General features: G+C 35.1%; 1 protein-coding gene across 1 annotated transcript; it reads left to right on the top strand.

The window, feature by feature from the left end:
* Positions 1-12,197: 12,197 nt before the first annotated feature.
* On the top strand, positions 12,198-16,277 carry LOC129003362 (uncharacterized protein K02A2.6-like). Its single transcript, XM_054431653.1, has one exon. The coding sequence runs from the start codon at positions 12,198-12,200 to the stop codon at positions 16,275-16,277; it is 4,080 nt and encodes a 1,359-aa protein (XP_054287628.1).
* The last annotated feature ends 925 nt before the right edge of the window (positions 16,278-17,202 follow it).

Below are 17,202 nucleotides of genomic sequence, written 5' to 3'. Positions count from 1 at the left end.
TTGTGTTTCCACACCACTAGTACTTTAACGTTGTTTATTGGAAGTTGTTGTTTCGTGATGATTCAGTCCAGGGAGCCGAACCCCCACTGGACTGAGGCTGTTCATGGTACGATCCAAACCCTAGTCTTGTTACTAAAGTATCTAACGTTAACATGTTGTTGGCAAGCCTCAATCAGTTATCCAAATGAGAAATCGTATCTGAATCCAAAATCGACTTTACTAGGAATCGAACCAGCTACCTTCATATTTGAGGCTAGCACTTCAAACTCCTCGGCTACCTAGACAATTAAGTACCTAACTAATCTTAGCTGTGACCTACAGTTAAATGTGGGCTCCGATCCACTGGGTCACCTACTTATCACAATTATTCTAGTATATTTTGGTGATTATCCGGATTAGAACTGAAATCCCTCGCTCTAAGGTTACATTATCCACTATCAAATGTACGTACTACTACTAAAACTACACCAAAAGATACACCTTGACAAGTAATACAGGAAGACCACAAGGTAGATGAATTGGCCCGACTTTGTTTTATAAGGGATAAATCCCGGTTAAAGCTTTCCTGCCAGCTTAACCTAACCACGTTTAACGTTTAGTTTCATTTACTCTCATTATACTTAGACCATGCAGGTAATATTTCTTGGCTAGACCTTCATTAATTCTTGCGCGGAGTTTTAATCGTTTAGTTTTAGCAAAATAAAAAACACCTAAAATACACTCAGGTGTTCTCATTTAAAGCTTGTTTTACATTTCTCATTTTACACACATGTTTACCAAATCATAATCTAAAACATAAACGAACAATATAATTATATATGAACTAAGTTTAGTACATTTTCAAAAAAAATACGTAATTGGTCAGAAGCTATATTCGAAGAAATAAAAGTCAAACCATTTCCCATGGCTCAAAGGTGTAGTTTTTCCTAGAGCATATTTGTCATCTTTTAGATAAATGCTTTGATAAAGGTTAAACATATTTCTACATTGCAGATTTTTTAAGTGCAAATACATTTTGTAGTTACAGTGAAGACTCTAAAACATGAAAAATCTATGTACCCTTATATAGTTAATTATTTACCTGTTAAGCCTTGATTAATATTGCGAATAAAATGTACCCTTTTCATCAATAGGATTTGAGCCATGAAACGTTAACAAAATAACAAATATTTTATAAGTACAGTAACGTGGTTTTAAGATAAACGTGTTTATAATAAATACCCAACTAAGGTCTCGATAAAAATTCAAATTTATTTCCATGCACTGTGCCCGTTCACAGAGAACAGCTAAATTGAACACAAATACAAAGCCGATTGGGCTGATATGTCACATTTGACACAAAGGTAGTGAACCTGTCCAACATATGGGTCTATTCATGTTCATGAAATCTCCTTGGACTAAATAAATTTACTTCCAAATGTTAGAGATGGAGTTTTTAAAATGTAAAATAGATTGTCTCTGTTTTAACAAACAACCAACAATTTTATACATGTTCACTATTCACATGTACTTGTTTAACATTGTGACAAAGTGTTGAGTTTTTTCGTACAATCAATTTTGTGTTCGTACTGTTTAACAGTATTTTAAAAGTAGTTTATTCTCTGCTGGCCTCTTCCCATTGAGAAGCACGAGTAAAAAATGTAGTGCCCAATAAATAATTTAACTCCAAAATCAGGTTTATTTCCTTAACATACACAATATAAATACTCGAATACAAATCAATTTCTTGAAAATAAAAAGATTTAATAAAACTAAATGAAATAATGACGGATAAAATCAAACATAAAATGGACTAACCAGTAATTTAATTAGCTCCGAACCGTAATATAGAGCTTAAGCAGATGTGTACTAATCCAATAGGAACAGGTCTATGTTTACTGAGCCATTGCTCAATAATCAGTATGTACTCTCTGACTAATTTGCTAACTAGATTATGCACACCTTCCGTTATACACTTATATTGATAATTGATACCATAGTGGTACTGTCTGCATACTATTCACCTAGTTTAGATTTATTTTCTCTAATATCGTTCATGTCAATTCAATACAGTATAGTAAATTAAATTTTTGTTATACACAATCTGTCATAAATGGTCGTTATTCCAATTTAAATAGGAATACTTATGCAATGAGTGTGACAAAGTAGTTGCACTATGAGCCAGGGTTTAGCATTGCAATATAAATATAAACACTTAAAGTTGAAAAATGTTTAATGCTGCACAATCCTTTTAAAAACATAGGTCCACCAAATTTAATGAACTTCAATAACATAATATTTTGAATTTTGAGTTTAAGGCTGCTAAGTGATGAAAATGATACAAATGATTTTTAATAAATAATAACTAACATGTGGTTGGAAATAATTAAAATAATTTGATCTATTCTATGAAATTCAAAGGCGGTTTACTGGGCCTAGTGAAAATATTTTAATGTTTTGATTTGTATTTTTAGAAAAAAATAACCCATATTCAATGGTTTCAACCACAATTAGCATAACTTAAAACAACAAATTCATTGCTCTGTTCAACCGATAAGCTGTTCTATGGCTATATTATCTATTTCTTAAAACATTTAACAAATTTCCTCTACATATCTATATGAATTTTAACTAACTAACTTTTAATATTTGTATCATCTGCGAGGACATTGAAACTAAAACTTAAATTGTTCTCGGATCTATGTCCTACCATGAGACCTACTTTAATAGCTTATTCCCTGTGGGAAATTCACTAAAATGGCTTTGAATTACAGTTTAAGGAATAATTAGTCTACCATTTGTTATTTAATACAAAGTTATTGAGGTGCTGTAAAAATATGTTTAACATTTTGGTAAAAGGTATCTTGGTAAAGGAGAAATCTATGTGTTGAATTCAAGACAGGTTATTTCCCAAGGTGTAGGATTTGTCACTGCAGTGAAGACATCACAAGAATTCGTGTCAGCCTCCTTACAAAAACGTAAGTTTTTCAATAGCTGAATAATACTATAGTTCAATATTTACATGTTTTGTTTATGTTGTAAAAAATATCGTAATATGAATCTGTCTGAGATTAAATTTATTTAGAAATTATTTTTAACTATGAGTTTTAGAATCTCTGGCATTTTTTAAAGTTGTTCTAAGGAAAGGTGTACATTACATTACATATACACATAACCTTTTTAGATTAACATAGCAATTTGTAAGCCCTCCAGGCAAAATTCTGGGACTCACATACATAAGGTTTGCAATCCCTAAGATACATGCTTACTAATACAGTGTTTTATAAATAAACAAAGTTTTAAAAAAAATGTAATTTGAGGACATTATAATACAGACTTTTCTAACATATTTGAGATTGGAGTTCTCAACTTTTATGTAAATGTTTTGCACATTTGCAAGAAGCAAAGAGCAAGACTAAATTACCTGAGCTTTGTTGTTTATGAGTGAATAAATCAGACAAACCGAGTTCTCATTTGAACTCGCCATGTTGTTGTATGGGTGAGAGGGGGGGGGGGTAATTTACACAGGGTAAGAGGTGCTTTAATAAAAAGGTTTCGCAAGTGTTCGCCATGGAAACTGACTAGATTAACTTTTTGAGTTCAACCAACTAGGAACGTTTATATGAATAATATGAACAAGAAATTGTTCAGTTTGTCATATACAGTATTTTGATAAAAACTGTATCTTGGTGAATATTATAAAAATAATAAAATTATCGTGTTCCTACTTATTTTTTTTGCAATAAAAATTTCTTTAAAAGAATTTCTTTAAAGCATACCTACACTAAACACTAGGCCACTTAATTTCAGTGGAAAATTATAACACATAAACATTAGAGTTATGATGTAAAGAAGTAGATACAGTATCTTTTTCGTTTAAATTTAATGCGTTCTTTTCCAATCTATGACACTCACTAAGATTGGGAATATATTACTTTTACACCGTCAAAATTCTTTCCTCGTTTATGATACATTACCTACATACTTTAAAAAAATACAGAGATGATTTATTTTTATTTTTTTTAGAATTTAATTTTTGAATAGTGTTATATTTTAATGAATTGTTTGTGGCAATTCCTGGCGAAGAGATAGTTTTTAATCATTAGTTTCACTTTGATATGTAGACTTCCTTAAATTTAAGATTTACTTAGAATTTTCAATTGCACAAAAAGAAAGCTCGGAAGAATGTATTTTAATCTCTTGTTAAGAAATATTCTGTTGAAAAGAGCTTTCTCAGTTTAATTTATTCCTTACAACAATCTCCTGATCTTCGTCTTGGACCTGACATGAATCATTAAAATGAGGATTTAATTTTAGTTTAAGAGTTCAGCCATATACTTTTGCTTTGTATTTTCTCGTTTAATTCGTGTTTTTGTTGTGTTTTTTGTTTAATTTTCTTAGAGCAATAGTTTAAAAAATATAATTTCAAAACAATAAAACTACCCAAGAATAAACCCTGTTTTCAAATTCTAATAATAAACAGTGTTTAAACTATAAACTAAAATAAATATTTACAGTACCTACTAGGTATAATACAATGTGATTGTCAATGGCTCCTAAAAACTTATTATAAACTAAACCATCGTTTTTGTACCTATCAACTAGCATAGTATGATAAACGAAAAGCTGATTTAAACAATAGTAAAAGGCTCGAAAAGCTCAATCAAAATCAATTTTATTTTTGTAAACATCCAGCTACAGATTTATTTATTGTTTTAAGTTTTGTCTGTTTCATGATGTATAATAGACAAAAACATTTCCATAAACAAACCCCAACAACAACACGTGTTTTGATTTTAATGTCCAAATAAATCTAAAAATATCCTAAACTATACGAAGAGCGTTATGTAACAGTGGAACTCGATGTTTGATCATTATGGTACAAAGGTATGTACCGGCAACACTGTATGCAAGCAATGTCATTTATAGCTGGACCCACTGGGACCCAAATGTTGATAATGCGCCCGTAGCTTACTCACCAATAGTGATTACGGTATACAACAGAGTCGACTTGGCCCAAATGTTCTACAATTGGAATAGTAAACATTTTGTATTGACTGGTGTAAATGGGAAAAAAATTAAAATCATTGTAGTTTTGAGAGGTTAAAAACTATTTTAGTTTTGTAATATGGTTTGTTAAAATGGTCCAATATGACGAAAAATATAGTTCATCGTAAGGACAAAAGTGTCTTTTCAACCCTCGCTCATTTTCCGTGAGCTCGGGTCGAAAAGGGTGACTTTTACGCCCTAGTGATGAAATGTACTATTATGAATGAAAAGCATCACGCATGCATATGTTTCATAACGCAGCGAAATATATTTACCACCCAAGTATTTATTTAGAAAACTTTTCGATAACTGTTAACGTTTTATTTAAATATCCAATAACCATTACGATTATTCAAATTTAATTACTGTGAGAAATGTAATGAACGGAATATGTTACTTGAACAAACCGCTGCAGTTTTGAGTGAAATTTGAAAAGGCCAAGAGAAACCCTGGAGAATAACAATGAGAGTGCTGCGTGGTAGTGAACAGGACAGAAATATATCCACGTAAACCGTGTGTAAGAAAATATTTAAATATTTATTGTAAAACATAAATAATTTTTGTTTCGACGCATTTCTGGTCAATTATTGTGGCTCAATATAGAAAAATTAGGACAAATACTTTTTTTTATTGGTATTTTAACAATCTAATAATAATTCAATTGTACGTTGTTTAAAGGAGAACAAGATCCACATAGTAGTTATTAACATTAGGTTTTGAGAAATTTTATACTATATTATAAAACACACAAAAAATAGAACGGAAATTCCAATTAAATTACTTTAAACATGTACTAATATTTGCGTGTTTCTTTATTTTTTCAGTGTCAAAAAGCTTAAGTGTATGAGTTACATTTTATATAGCAGTTTTTCTCTTACAGAAGTTCTTATTTTAGTGTAAAAGACATTGTAAGAACAAATGCGAGTAAATGCCTGGGAAGTACAGGGTTTCAGCCTCTGAGGTCCCGGGTTCAAATCCCGCCAATCCCCAAAGATAAGGCTATATGACGAGCCTCAAGTAAAGTGTAAACAGTTCCAATAAATGAAATGAAAACTTCAATCTTTCAATCTAAGTAAATGAGCAAAAATAGAATATTTTCGCATCGTTTCAATTGGTTTGAATAAAATTCATCAATATTAGATAGTGTAAATAAAATATAAGATGTAAGTATGGTTTTCAACATAAAATTGTAACAATACATGTTAGGTACGACCCAGACATTCAAGATAGCGCCCGATTTAACTAAAGTGTAATTAAGTTTTACGTGTAAATTGCTCTCGACTGGAGAGCAAGTTAACTTTGTTTGAAGAGACACTTCTATCACCATCGGGAAATTTAGTTAGTGCATTATTTAATGCGAGAAAACGTTCAATGTGAGACAATTGGCTACGACAAAATAATCAGATGTTTATCAGTTATTGACTACAATCATAAAATTGAAAAAGTTTGATAAATCAGTTGTCAGAACGTTTCAGAATCAAATCAAAGCCAGTATCCACAAAGCAATGGATACAGTAGTTGATAGAGGCAGTATATCCAGGAAATTACCATTTAATTGGCTGTATTCCCCGGCGACAACACATAAACCAACGCTATAGCCTACAACAGCAATCTAACTGGCAATATAACCTACAAACTGCCACTGTATGTAAATGAAAGCTTCGGGTTCAAACCACAACGTGTTTGACAATATATGTCTGCGAGTTTTATTTCAACTATGACGAGCTCCGTTCACTAGAGCCCTTGGTTGATTGTGTAAATAACAAAAAAACTAATTTACCTATATCAAATGCATGTTATTTGGGTTTAAAACTTATGACCCTATTAGTGTTAAACCCGAATAACATGCATTTGATATAGGAAAATTAGGTTTTTTGTTATTTACACAAAAACTAAAAGAGATACGAAGTAAGTGTAAATTACAAAGTTGTTGAGGATTAAAAAACCTATAAAATGATATGCCACTTGACATATGTTGCTATTTGAATTTTTTTTAATGGTAATTTGCAAATATACAAAAAATATTTTGGGGGGATTTAAATTATTTTTTAAAAACCGTTACTTGGATCACAGTAAAGCTAATTTCATAACGAGTAAGAAAATTCAACCGGAGAAGGGCTAAGTGCATTGGTTCAGGAAACACAGTAAACATATTGATTTTCCAAAAAAATGGCCGCCATTTTGAAACGCAAAAAGATAATTAATTTTAGTTTTCGCCAAAATGTTTGTCTATTAAATACCATTAAAATTATGCATAACACAACATATGCTTACATTTGAAAATTCCTAGATTCGAACTACTGTAGTGAGCCTTTGTTTTTGGCACACCCTGTATAGGAAAAAGATTAAAAGTATTTTTACGTTATTCCTTGGGGTCGATTTAGCGGGAAATAATTTTACTTCGTCCTTGTTTGTTACCCCGTTTATCCATAATCAATTTGAGACACCTTACTTGTGGAACACCCTGTATAATAGTATACGTACAATTGGTACAATATGACTAGGTAAGTATAAGTGGGTATATTGCTCGCCTGACGACCAGAAGGTTGCTGGTCCGATCATATGCAAAGTCTGTAGATTTTTATAATTCCTAACTGGACTCAACTATTCATTGAGATACAATCAATCAAATTTCTTATCGTCATGAACATTTACATGCCGATTGTCAGTGGGGCAGAACATAACATTTCCATGTTCATTATCTTATGCAAATTGATTGATTGAACTATTATTGAATGGTTTTGGCTAAAGCAACAGATACTATTTAGACAATAACAAATTATATAACCCTAATCTCGTCTTGCATTCATATTCAGCTTAAAATACACGCATAAGTGGTTTTGGATTTCACAAGTACACAATAAGATATAACGCTCCTATGAACTAGCTTTAGTTAGTTATTTTATGAAAAAATAACAGTAGTTAAAAGGGCTTCTCACCTAGGTGCTAATATAAAGATGCCATTATTTTCCGTAATGGCACTCAATTATTTTTCTTACAGCTTGGCATCAAGATAGCGCCAGGAAACGGAAGTTTACACAGCGCATGCTGTCCTTGTCATAATTAAAATAAATTCATTTTCATTTCAAACTTGCTTCAGCTTTAACATGGAAATGGAATTTAGGCTCTACCACGAATACTTGGGCTATACTTATATTTAAGTCAAAGGTGATACTTTACAAATGAGGATGGACACTTTTGTATCGAATCCGTCCTTTTTGCATACATTTACGAAAAAATCCATCTCCTTCTATACTATACATACTATGGCACGTGCTAAAAATGTTGATGTCCAAAAAATTCATTATTTCTTGCCAATAACAACATGTATATATTTTTAGCTCAAAATAGTTGCATCTTTAAACAATTTTTATTTGGAGATATAGCCATTGGATAGTTATTGAACATTGTTAAAACCGAATGCTTACCTTACGATCCAATTGGTTTACTTAGGAGACCTAGGTTTCAACGCCGTAACGTTTTAATCAGTCCTTTTCTTCTAGGTTAAGCGATAAACTGTTAATTTGTCATCTCTTGCGATACTGTGGAGTTGATAAAAATTACACAAACATTGGACAAACACGAATACAAAAACACTGACAAAAAGAACTTATATGCATGACCATGATTTTAATTTGCACTCCCAACCTCAAAAGTTGGGAAGTGATGCAATCAGGTGTTTGATAATATTTTCCCGCATTTTTGTATTTCTTATTTCAATTAATGAAACGAACATGATGTTTGCGGCAAAATTTCTTTGGTCGTTTAGTATGAGCAAGGATTAGATATGCTGTATGAGGAATGGGTCAGTTTTGTTAGCGTAAACTTATGTGTATATATTACAACTTAATAACTCTTTTGATCTGTGTTTTTGTATACATTTGTATATGTAAGTACTTTAGCTTAATCTAAGAGAAAAGACCTGATGTTAACGTTATGACGTTGGAACCTAGGTCTCATAAGTAAACAAATTGAATTGTTTAGGTAAGCCTTGATTTTAACAAAATACAAACAACTTCTTAGAAAAAATACTAAACAAGCCGTTACAAAGGAATGAACAGAAACTAAACCAGGTACCGAATGAGAGACAAATTACGTGAAAGCAAACAAAAGCAAGGGGAAGTTCAAACAGAAGGGAACAAGCCGAAGAGCTAATAAGATTGAAATTGGCTTCCACCGCCAGCAGTAATTAGCAAGCCACGTTCAACAAACTGACAGCCGTTGAGCGTTGAGTGAAGATGGCTGAGCTGAGGTGAACTAGAGTGATCGTTGCTACTTGTCTCTCATTACTATACAAAATACATCTTGTTACTGGTTATCATGAAGCGTTGATTATCATGTGTTTTTTTGGTAGCTTACAATTACTTGTGATTTATTATTAAGTTAGTGTTTATTTTTTTATTTGGGTAGTTAAGAATGTGTTTGCTTCGACACGTTTCGACACGTTTATATCTGTTGGATGTTTGTTAAATGTTTTAGTGAACATTTTTTTTAATTTTGTGGTTCATTCTTTGATTGATTTCAGAGGATTGACGATCGTTAACGTATACATTGTTGCATTCAAACAGTTTAACGTATACTAAGAAAGTAAGCAAAAAAATCAGCCTTAATTAGAGAGAAAATCGTTATAGTTTTAAAATAATCAGTTTGATCACACATATGAATGTGAGATTTTACACTCATTTAATCAAATATTAAAGCATCAGTTAAAAATGATGTACATAAATTGTGAATTTACTGTAGTATGTAATTTTAATAAGATATTGCCCTTAAATTCAATGATTTGTTTATATGGTTTTACTTGATAATATGTTTTAATGGGACACAACTGAGGGTGTTTTACGATTTAAATGCATTAAAAACTTAATTAATCGTTTTTAAATAGAATACATAGAGGTTTTTACGATTTAAATGGATTGAAATGTTGAAGTACCAGCCGGTATGCACTCAATTAATTAATCTAATTTCACAGGTAAAATAGTTGGAACTTGTTGAAATAGATTAACTATCGCGAAACTCTCCACGACACCGCATCCTCGGTTTTACCCACTTGCCATTGTTCTAATCATTAAAGTTTCCTAATCTAGTGTTCAGAACTCCTTCTTCTACCTGTGTAATTCACCTTTGTTGACAAATGAGTTTCTTACTATACCGTATTTTTATTTAGGGGACGAATTTGCTAAGAATCATAATTTTAGTTCCATCTATCCATGCTTGCACAAAGATCTCGATGACGGACTCGACGATTTCCTTCAAATATAAATAAATGCGCTAAAAGTTGCGCATTTTAATAGAGGTTATTAGTGTAATAGGAAACTCTTGTCGAAGCACAACGAACAGTGCATTACCCTTTTATCTTTCAATGTTTATGTTTGCTTAAGACCCCTTACAAGATTATAATATTATACCCCTTAAGATACAAACCCTTGTATCTTACTTTCCAATCTTAAAATCCTACACTCATCCTTCACTCTTATTTGGATTAAAATACGTAACTAGGTGGCATCCCCGTCTTAAATAATTGATATAGATGGAACTAAAATTATAATTCTTAGCAAATTCGTCCCCTAAATAAAAAAGACGGTATAGTGATAATAAACATTGAGTTAATAAATGAAAAAATACTAATTTAAAACCAATTAATTATTTGTCAATAGCAAACTATGCCAAAAGGAGTGATTTAACGTCAACAACCAGGTTACAATAATCAATAATAGAAGCTTGATTTTAAATCAATTTTCAAAAGCTGCTTTTTAACAATCTGGCTGTAAGACCTGTTGGTCAGCATCACTGGATCTTGGAAATTCACTTTTAAATACATCAAATGCAAGTAAATTACCTGTCTAATTACGATTCGCCCCACCGTTAGATTATAAGCCTAAAATGACACCTCGATTGTAAAAATCTGTTACGAAGGGTGAAAAAGGGACGTCCCGGAAAAACCACTTATTGTTTTAGGTATAGATTGTTTAATTTATACGCCATTTGACCAACCTATTTCCAAATATGGATAAACTTTATTTTATACGACGATATATTCAACACCACTTTGTAGAGACACGCCGAAGTATTTAATAATCCAATGAAGGAGGTTTAGCTAATATTCAAGAGCTCAGATTCGTATTCTAGTCAGGTTCTGAGGCGTGGGAGGAATATAAACCAGCTGAGAGCGGTCTGGCCATTATAAACACTACATAACCAAGGATTAATGTAGTATACGACCATTGTAGATGGTTATTGGCCACTAATGGATTGTCGTGGGAGGAATATAAACCAGCTGAGAGCGGTCTGGCCATTATAAACACTACATTACCAAGGATTAATGTAGTATACGACCATTGTAGATGGTTATTGGCCACTAATGGATTGTCGTGGGAGGAATATAAACCAGCTGAGAGCGGTCTGGCCATTATAAACACTACATAACCAAGGATTAATGTCGTATACGACCATTGAATATGGTTATTGGCCACTAATGGATTGTCGTGGGAGGAATTTAAACCAGCTGAGAGCAGTCTGGCCATTATAAAAACTACATTACCAAGGATTAATGTCGTATACGACCATTGAAGATGGTTATTGGCCACTAATGGATTGTCGTGGGAGGAATTTAAACCAGCTGAGAGCAGTCTGGCCATTATAAACACTACATTACCAAGGATTAATGTCGTATACGACCATTGCAGATGGTTATTGGCCACTAATGGATTGTCGTGTTGAGGAATATAAACCAGCTGAGAGCGGTCTGGTCATTATAAACACTACATTACCGAGGATTTATATTGTATACGACCATTGCAGATGGTTATTGACCACTAATGGATTGTCATGTTGAGTTGCTGTACTTTATGAGCCAATCATTGATGTAGTAGAAGTCATTATAGTTTCATATATGAACAGTCATAATTATTAGTAACGGAAGAGTTATTATGTTTTGCGGGGTGGCTGCACTGTGCACTGAGCCCTGAAGTGGGATGATTCGTCACGGCTCCTTCTTCTATGTCCACCAACGAACGTAAGTGGTTCTCTTGCTATATCGTCCACTTTTCTAGCGTAACGTTAGGTTACGACATTTTGGCGCAGTCGGTAATAAACCTTTTTATCATAGTTAGGGTAGTACGCGATAACAGTTGTTGTTTTAGTGCGTATTATAGTTGAGATGATTAAAAATGGCGAGTATTAGTGTTGGCAGGATTTCTGAATTTAATCCAAGTGAGGAGGACATTGTGCCCTATTTGTTGCGCCTGAAACATTTTTTCAAAGCGAACAATGTCAAGAAGGAGAACGAGGTGTCGGTTTTAATTACAGTTATTGGTCCCAGGGTTTTATCGGTCCTATCCGATTTATTATCACCGGTAGAGGTAGATTCTAAGACCTATGATGAACTTGCAGCGTTGTTGAAATTACATTATGCGCCCAAGAAGTTGGTTGTGGCGGAGCGATATGTATTCTACTCTCGTGTGCAAAAGCCGGGCGAAAGCATAGCGGAGTTTGTGGTTTCAATAAAACATTTGGCTAGTTCGTGCAAATTTGGTACCTTTTTGAAAGACGCTTTGAGGGACAAAGTGATTTCCGGCATTTCTAATGAAACTATCCGGCAGAAATTGTTGTCGGAGGAATTGGACTTTGACGAAGCTTATGCGTCAGCGCTTAGGCTGGAACAGGCCGAATCGCAGTCAAGCCTATTTGTGCAACCTCGTGGGGACATTGCGAAAATCAATGTGAAAAGTCAAAATAGGCCTAAAACTTTCATGCATAGGAGTAGTGAAAATCAAAATTCTAGAAACTCTTGTTGGAGGTGTGGTTCTGCTGGTCATTGGCCTAGTGCGTGTGCGTTCGCCAGTTACAAGTGTCACGGTTGTCAGAGAGTAGGTCATCTCAAGAAAGTGTGTAAAGCCAAGAAATCTTCTAGTTTCCATGGTAAAAAGTCGACACCTAGGATGGGGGTCCATCAAGTGGAGGAAGAGGTAGGCCTAGGCCTAGAAGTTCCAATGGCAGAGATAGGTCTGTACAACCTTAAATCAGGATCAGACAACGGCTATAAGGTAGGCCTAGTGGCTAATGATGTATTTTTAGAAATGATTCTAGATACAGGCAGTGCCTTGACTATATGTCCTTCTGAGATATTTTATGAAAAATTTTCTAACCTCAAACTTAGGCCAGCAAATGTGAAACTTACTACTTATTCAGGTCATGATGTACCTGTTCTGGGACAAGTGAATGTCAATGTTAAATATAATAATCAGCAGGCGAGTTTGCCTTTGACAGTAGTTAGTTTAGAAAGTAAGAGTCAGCCGATTCTGTTGGGGCGAAACTGGTTAGGCCAGTTGAGGTTAGATTGGCAAAATGTGTTTTCATGTAAAGCCACTGTGGATCACAGTTCTGATTTGGACATTGCTAAATTGAAGAGTAAATTTAAGTCAGTTTTTCAGCCTGGAACGGGCGAAATTAAGGGTGTTAAGGCTCATATTGTCTTAAAGGAGGGGACAGTCCCTAAGTTTTGTAAGGCGAGACCAGTGCCTTTTGCGTTAAGGGAGAAAGTTGAGAGTGAGTTGGACCGCATGGTTCAAGAGGATGTTGCGTACAGAGTTACTAATTCACAGTGGAGCACTCCACTTGTGGTTGTCCCTAAGCCTAATGGTGTTAGGCTTTGTGCCGATTATAAGATTACTCTTAATCAGTGTATTGAAATGGAACATTATCCGCTTCCTCAGGCTCAAGATATTTTTGCAACTCTAGGCGGTTGCTCAGTTTTTAGCTGCCTTGATCTTTCAAATGCGTATCAGCAATTGGCGGTAGCGGATGAATCGCAACATCCGTTGACCCTAGCTACCCATAAGGGTCTGTATCGTTTAAAAAGGCTACCATATGGTTTGTCTTCAGCTCCTGCAATTTTTCAGTCAGCCATCGACCAAATTTTAACAGGTCTTCCAGGAACGGTGGCGTACTTAGATGACGTCTTAGTAGCGGCTCGCTCTAAGGAAGAGGGGCTTGCCCGTCTGGCGCAGGTGCTGCAACGCCTTGATGAGTTTGGTGTTCGAGTAAACCAACAAAAGTGTAAGTTTTTGCAATCTTCAATCGAGTATTTAGGACATGTGATTACTCGAGATGGTCTCCGTCCACAAGAAAGTTTGTTAACTGCGCTGCGTAAAGCGCCTGAGCCTAGTACTAAGGAAGAGTTACGAGCCTATATTGGTCTAATAAATTATTATCATGCATTTATACCTAACCTGTCTGCTAGAATAAGCTGTTTTTATGACTTATTACATAAGGATCATCCATGGGTGTGGTCGGAGGTGTGTTCTAAGACTTTTCAGGAGAGTAAATCATGGGTGTTGGACTCAAGTTTGTTAGTTCACTATGATGTTAAAAAGCCCATAGTTCTGACGTGTGATGCGAGTCCCAGAGGGGTGGCTGCTGTTCTATCTCATCTTATCGATGGTCAGGAAAGGCCAATTGCCTTCGCATCGAAAACGCTAAGTTCCAGTGAATGGAATTATTCTCAGTTACATCGGGAGGCCCTGGCTTTGATCTTTGGAGTCAAAAAGTTTCATAAGTATATATATGGAAGACACTGTATTCTACAGACTGATCATCAGCCGTTGACGGCTATTTTTGGCTCTAAAAAGGGTGTTCCTAGTATGGCGGCAGCTAGGCTGCAGAGATGGGCCTTGATTCTATCAGCATATGATTTGGAGGTTAGGTACCGGAAGGGAGTGGATGTCCCTCACGCTGATGCGTTGTCTAGGTTACCCTTAGCAGAAGCGGAACCTATAGAGCTGGATGCTAATTTTGTTTCACATGTAGATATGTGTACAGAAGTGATGAACAATTTCTGTGTTGTCAAGGACATTGCACCTATTACTGCCTTGCATATAGGTAAAATGACGGATAAGGATCCGATTCTTTCGAAGGTCCGAGATTTTGTGATGTACGGCTGGACGAGCTCGGTTGAGCCGGAACTAGCTATTTTTCTAAGGAAGAAGGACGAGTTGTCCTTGGAACAAGGTTGTTTGCTGTGGGGTTCTCGTGTAGTGATTCCAAAGAAACTGTATTCATCTGTGCTTCAAATGTTGCATGATCAACACCCGGGAGTTACACGCATGAAGATGCTGGCGAGAAGTTATGTCTGGTGGCCAGGCATGGAGAAGTCGATTGAAGACGTGGTGGCCTCTTGTTCTGCGTGTCAGTTAACTAGGAATTCGATACCTAAAGTACCGTTGCAGCAATGGCCTACAACATCAACCCGATGGCAGAGGATACACATTGACTTTGCGGAGGATCCAGAGTCGAGACAGCAACTTTTAGTTTTGATTGACACATACTCTAAATGGTTAGAGGTATTTATCATGAGTTCCATGAATTCTTCCAAGGTTATTGAGAAACTCCGTACCTTGTTTTCATCGTATGGATTGCCTGTCGAACTGGTGTCGGACAACGGAAGATCTTTTACTAGTCAAGAGTTCAAAACCTTTTTGCATAACAACAATGTGAAGTTCACATTAACTCCCCCGTATCATGCGGCTTCAAATGGATCTGCGGAGAGAAGTGTTCAGGAGGTCAAGAAAAACCTTTTGCGTCAAGTGATTGAGGAACATCAGCGTTCTCAGCGTACCACTCTTCAAATGAAATTAGATAATTTCTTGTTTGCGTACCGCAACACTCCAAATACAGTTACTGGTTTAACCCCTGCAGAAATGTTCCTGTCTTGGAAGCCTCGTACTCAGTTGGTTATGTTAAAACCCAATCTCCAGTCATCCATTGATCAAAAACACAGGGAACAAAAAGATGTAGCTGATAGGCTTAGGGGAAGAAGCAGATTTTTCTCAGAAGGTCAGGCAGTCTATGTCAAAACTGTCCGAAATGAAAAGATATCTTGGGTTCCTGGCAAAATAATTCTAAAGAGAAGTCCGGTCACCTATCTGGTGAGTGTTATTGGTGGAAAACCCCGATTTTGTCATGCGGATCACTTGAGAGCTCGGTATGCAGAAGAGGAGGAGATTTTTGTATCACCCAAGGATCCCGTTGTATCACCCCAAGTACCCAAGAATTCACCCCCGCCGGAGGATCGACCAACTAGTCCCATGATGATGTCACCTGTACCTAGGCCTACTACCAGTCCCAGGGAGAGCCTAGGGCAAGCCCAGCCTCAGCCAACTCCTGCGTCGCCGCTAGCACAGTGCAGCCCACCACCCTCGCTGAGGAAGTCTGCACGGACTGTGCGAAAGCCTCACAGGCTGGACTTGTAAAATTATTAATGAATAATGGGAAGAAGAAATTTTGGTTGCATTTTATTGAAAGTGAATTTATTTTATTTTGAAAGTTGAGTTAATTTTGAATTTATGATATTGACTTTTTTTTATGGGGAAGACGAGTGTAGTAGAAGTCATTATAGTTTCATATATGAACAGTCATAATTATTAGTAACGGAAGAGTTATTATGTTTTGCGGGGTGGCTGCACTGTGCACTGAGCCCTGAAGTGGGATGATTCGTCACGGCTCCTTCTTCTATGTCCACCAACGAACGTAAGTGGTTCTCTTGCTATATCGTCCACTTTTCTAGCGTAACGTTAGGTTACGACAATTGACTATAAATACTAAAAAGTACTGTCCATAGCATAGCTTTCGTATGGAATAGAGATAGTTCTTTATACCTACTGTGGATTTTTCTCATATCAATATTTTCTACTAGCAACCACTTTGTCATGTTTTGTTTGGTAGGCACCTAACCGATTTCACTGCCGAAGTAGGTACTTAGTTTTGACGTCAGCCCTGAACAGTTTACGCGTTTCGTGCATCGCTGTCTATATACTATAGACATTGTCATTGCCTTAAATAGTAGTTCAGGATCATTAGTCAAAGATACTATGTCAATTACGAATGGGTTTTATTTCTTGAACATAATTGTATTGGGATGTTTTTATTTGATTGATTTAGTTATTGTTTACTAATATTTAATATACTCGAAAGTGGAAGTTACATTGCCATTTTTTTTTTTTTAAGACTTATTTATAAAAAAAATATTACCTCTTTAACTCTATGCCGAATTTCTTTTATTCTGCTGCGCCAATCTTAATGGAAAACTTGTTTTTAACTGTAGAACATATGATAGCATAGGAAAAATAAAATAGAGCATACTCTATAAAATTCTTTGGACTGTAGAATCAAGGATTA

The sequence above is a fragment of the Macrosteles quadrilineatus genome, unplaced genomic scaffold (assembly GCF_028750875.1).
Source record: "Macrosteles quadrilineatus isolate MER2022 unplaced genomic scaffold, UCM_ALF_1.0 Scaffold_9__3_contigs__length_116548681, whole genome shotgun sequence".
Taxonomy (NCBI): domain Eukaryota; kingdom Metazoa; phylum Arthropoda; class Insecta; order Hemiptera; family Cicadellidae; genus Macrosteles; species Macrosteles quadrilineatus.
The sequence above is the reverse complement of the archived record's forward strand: the minus strand, read 5'-3'. Positions and strand labels throughout refer to the sequence as shown.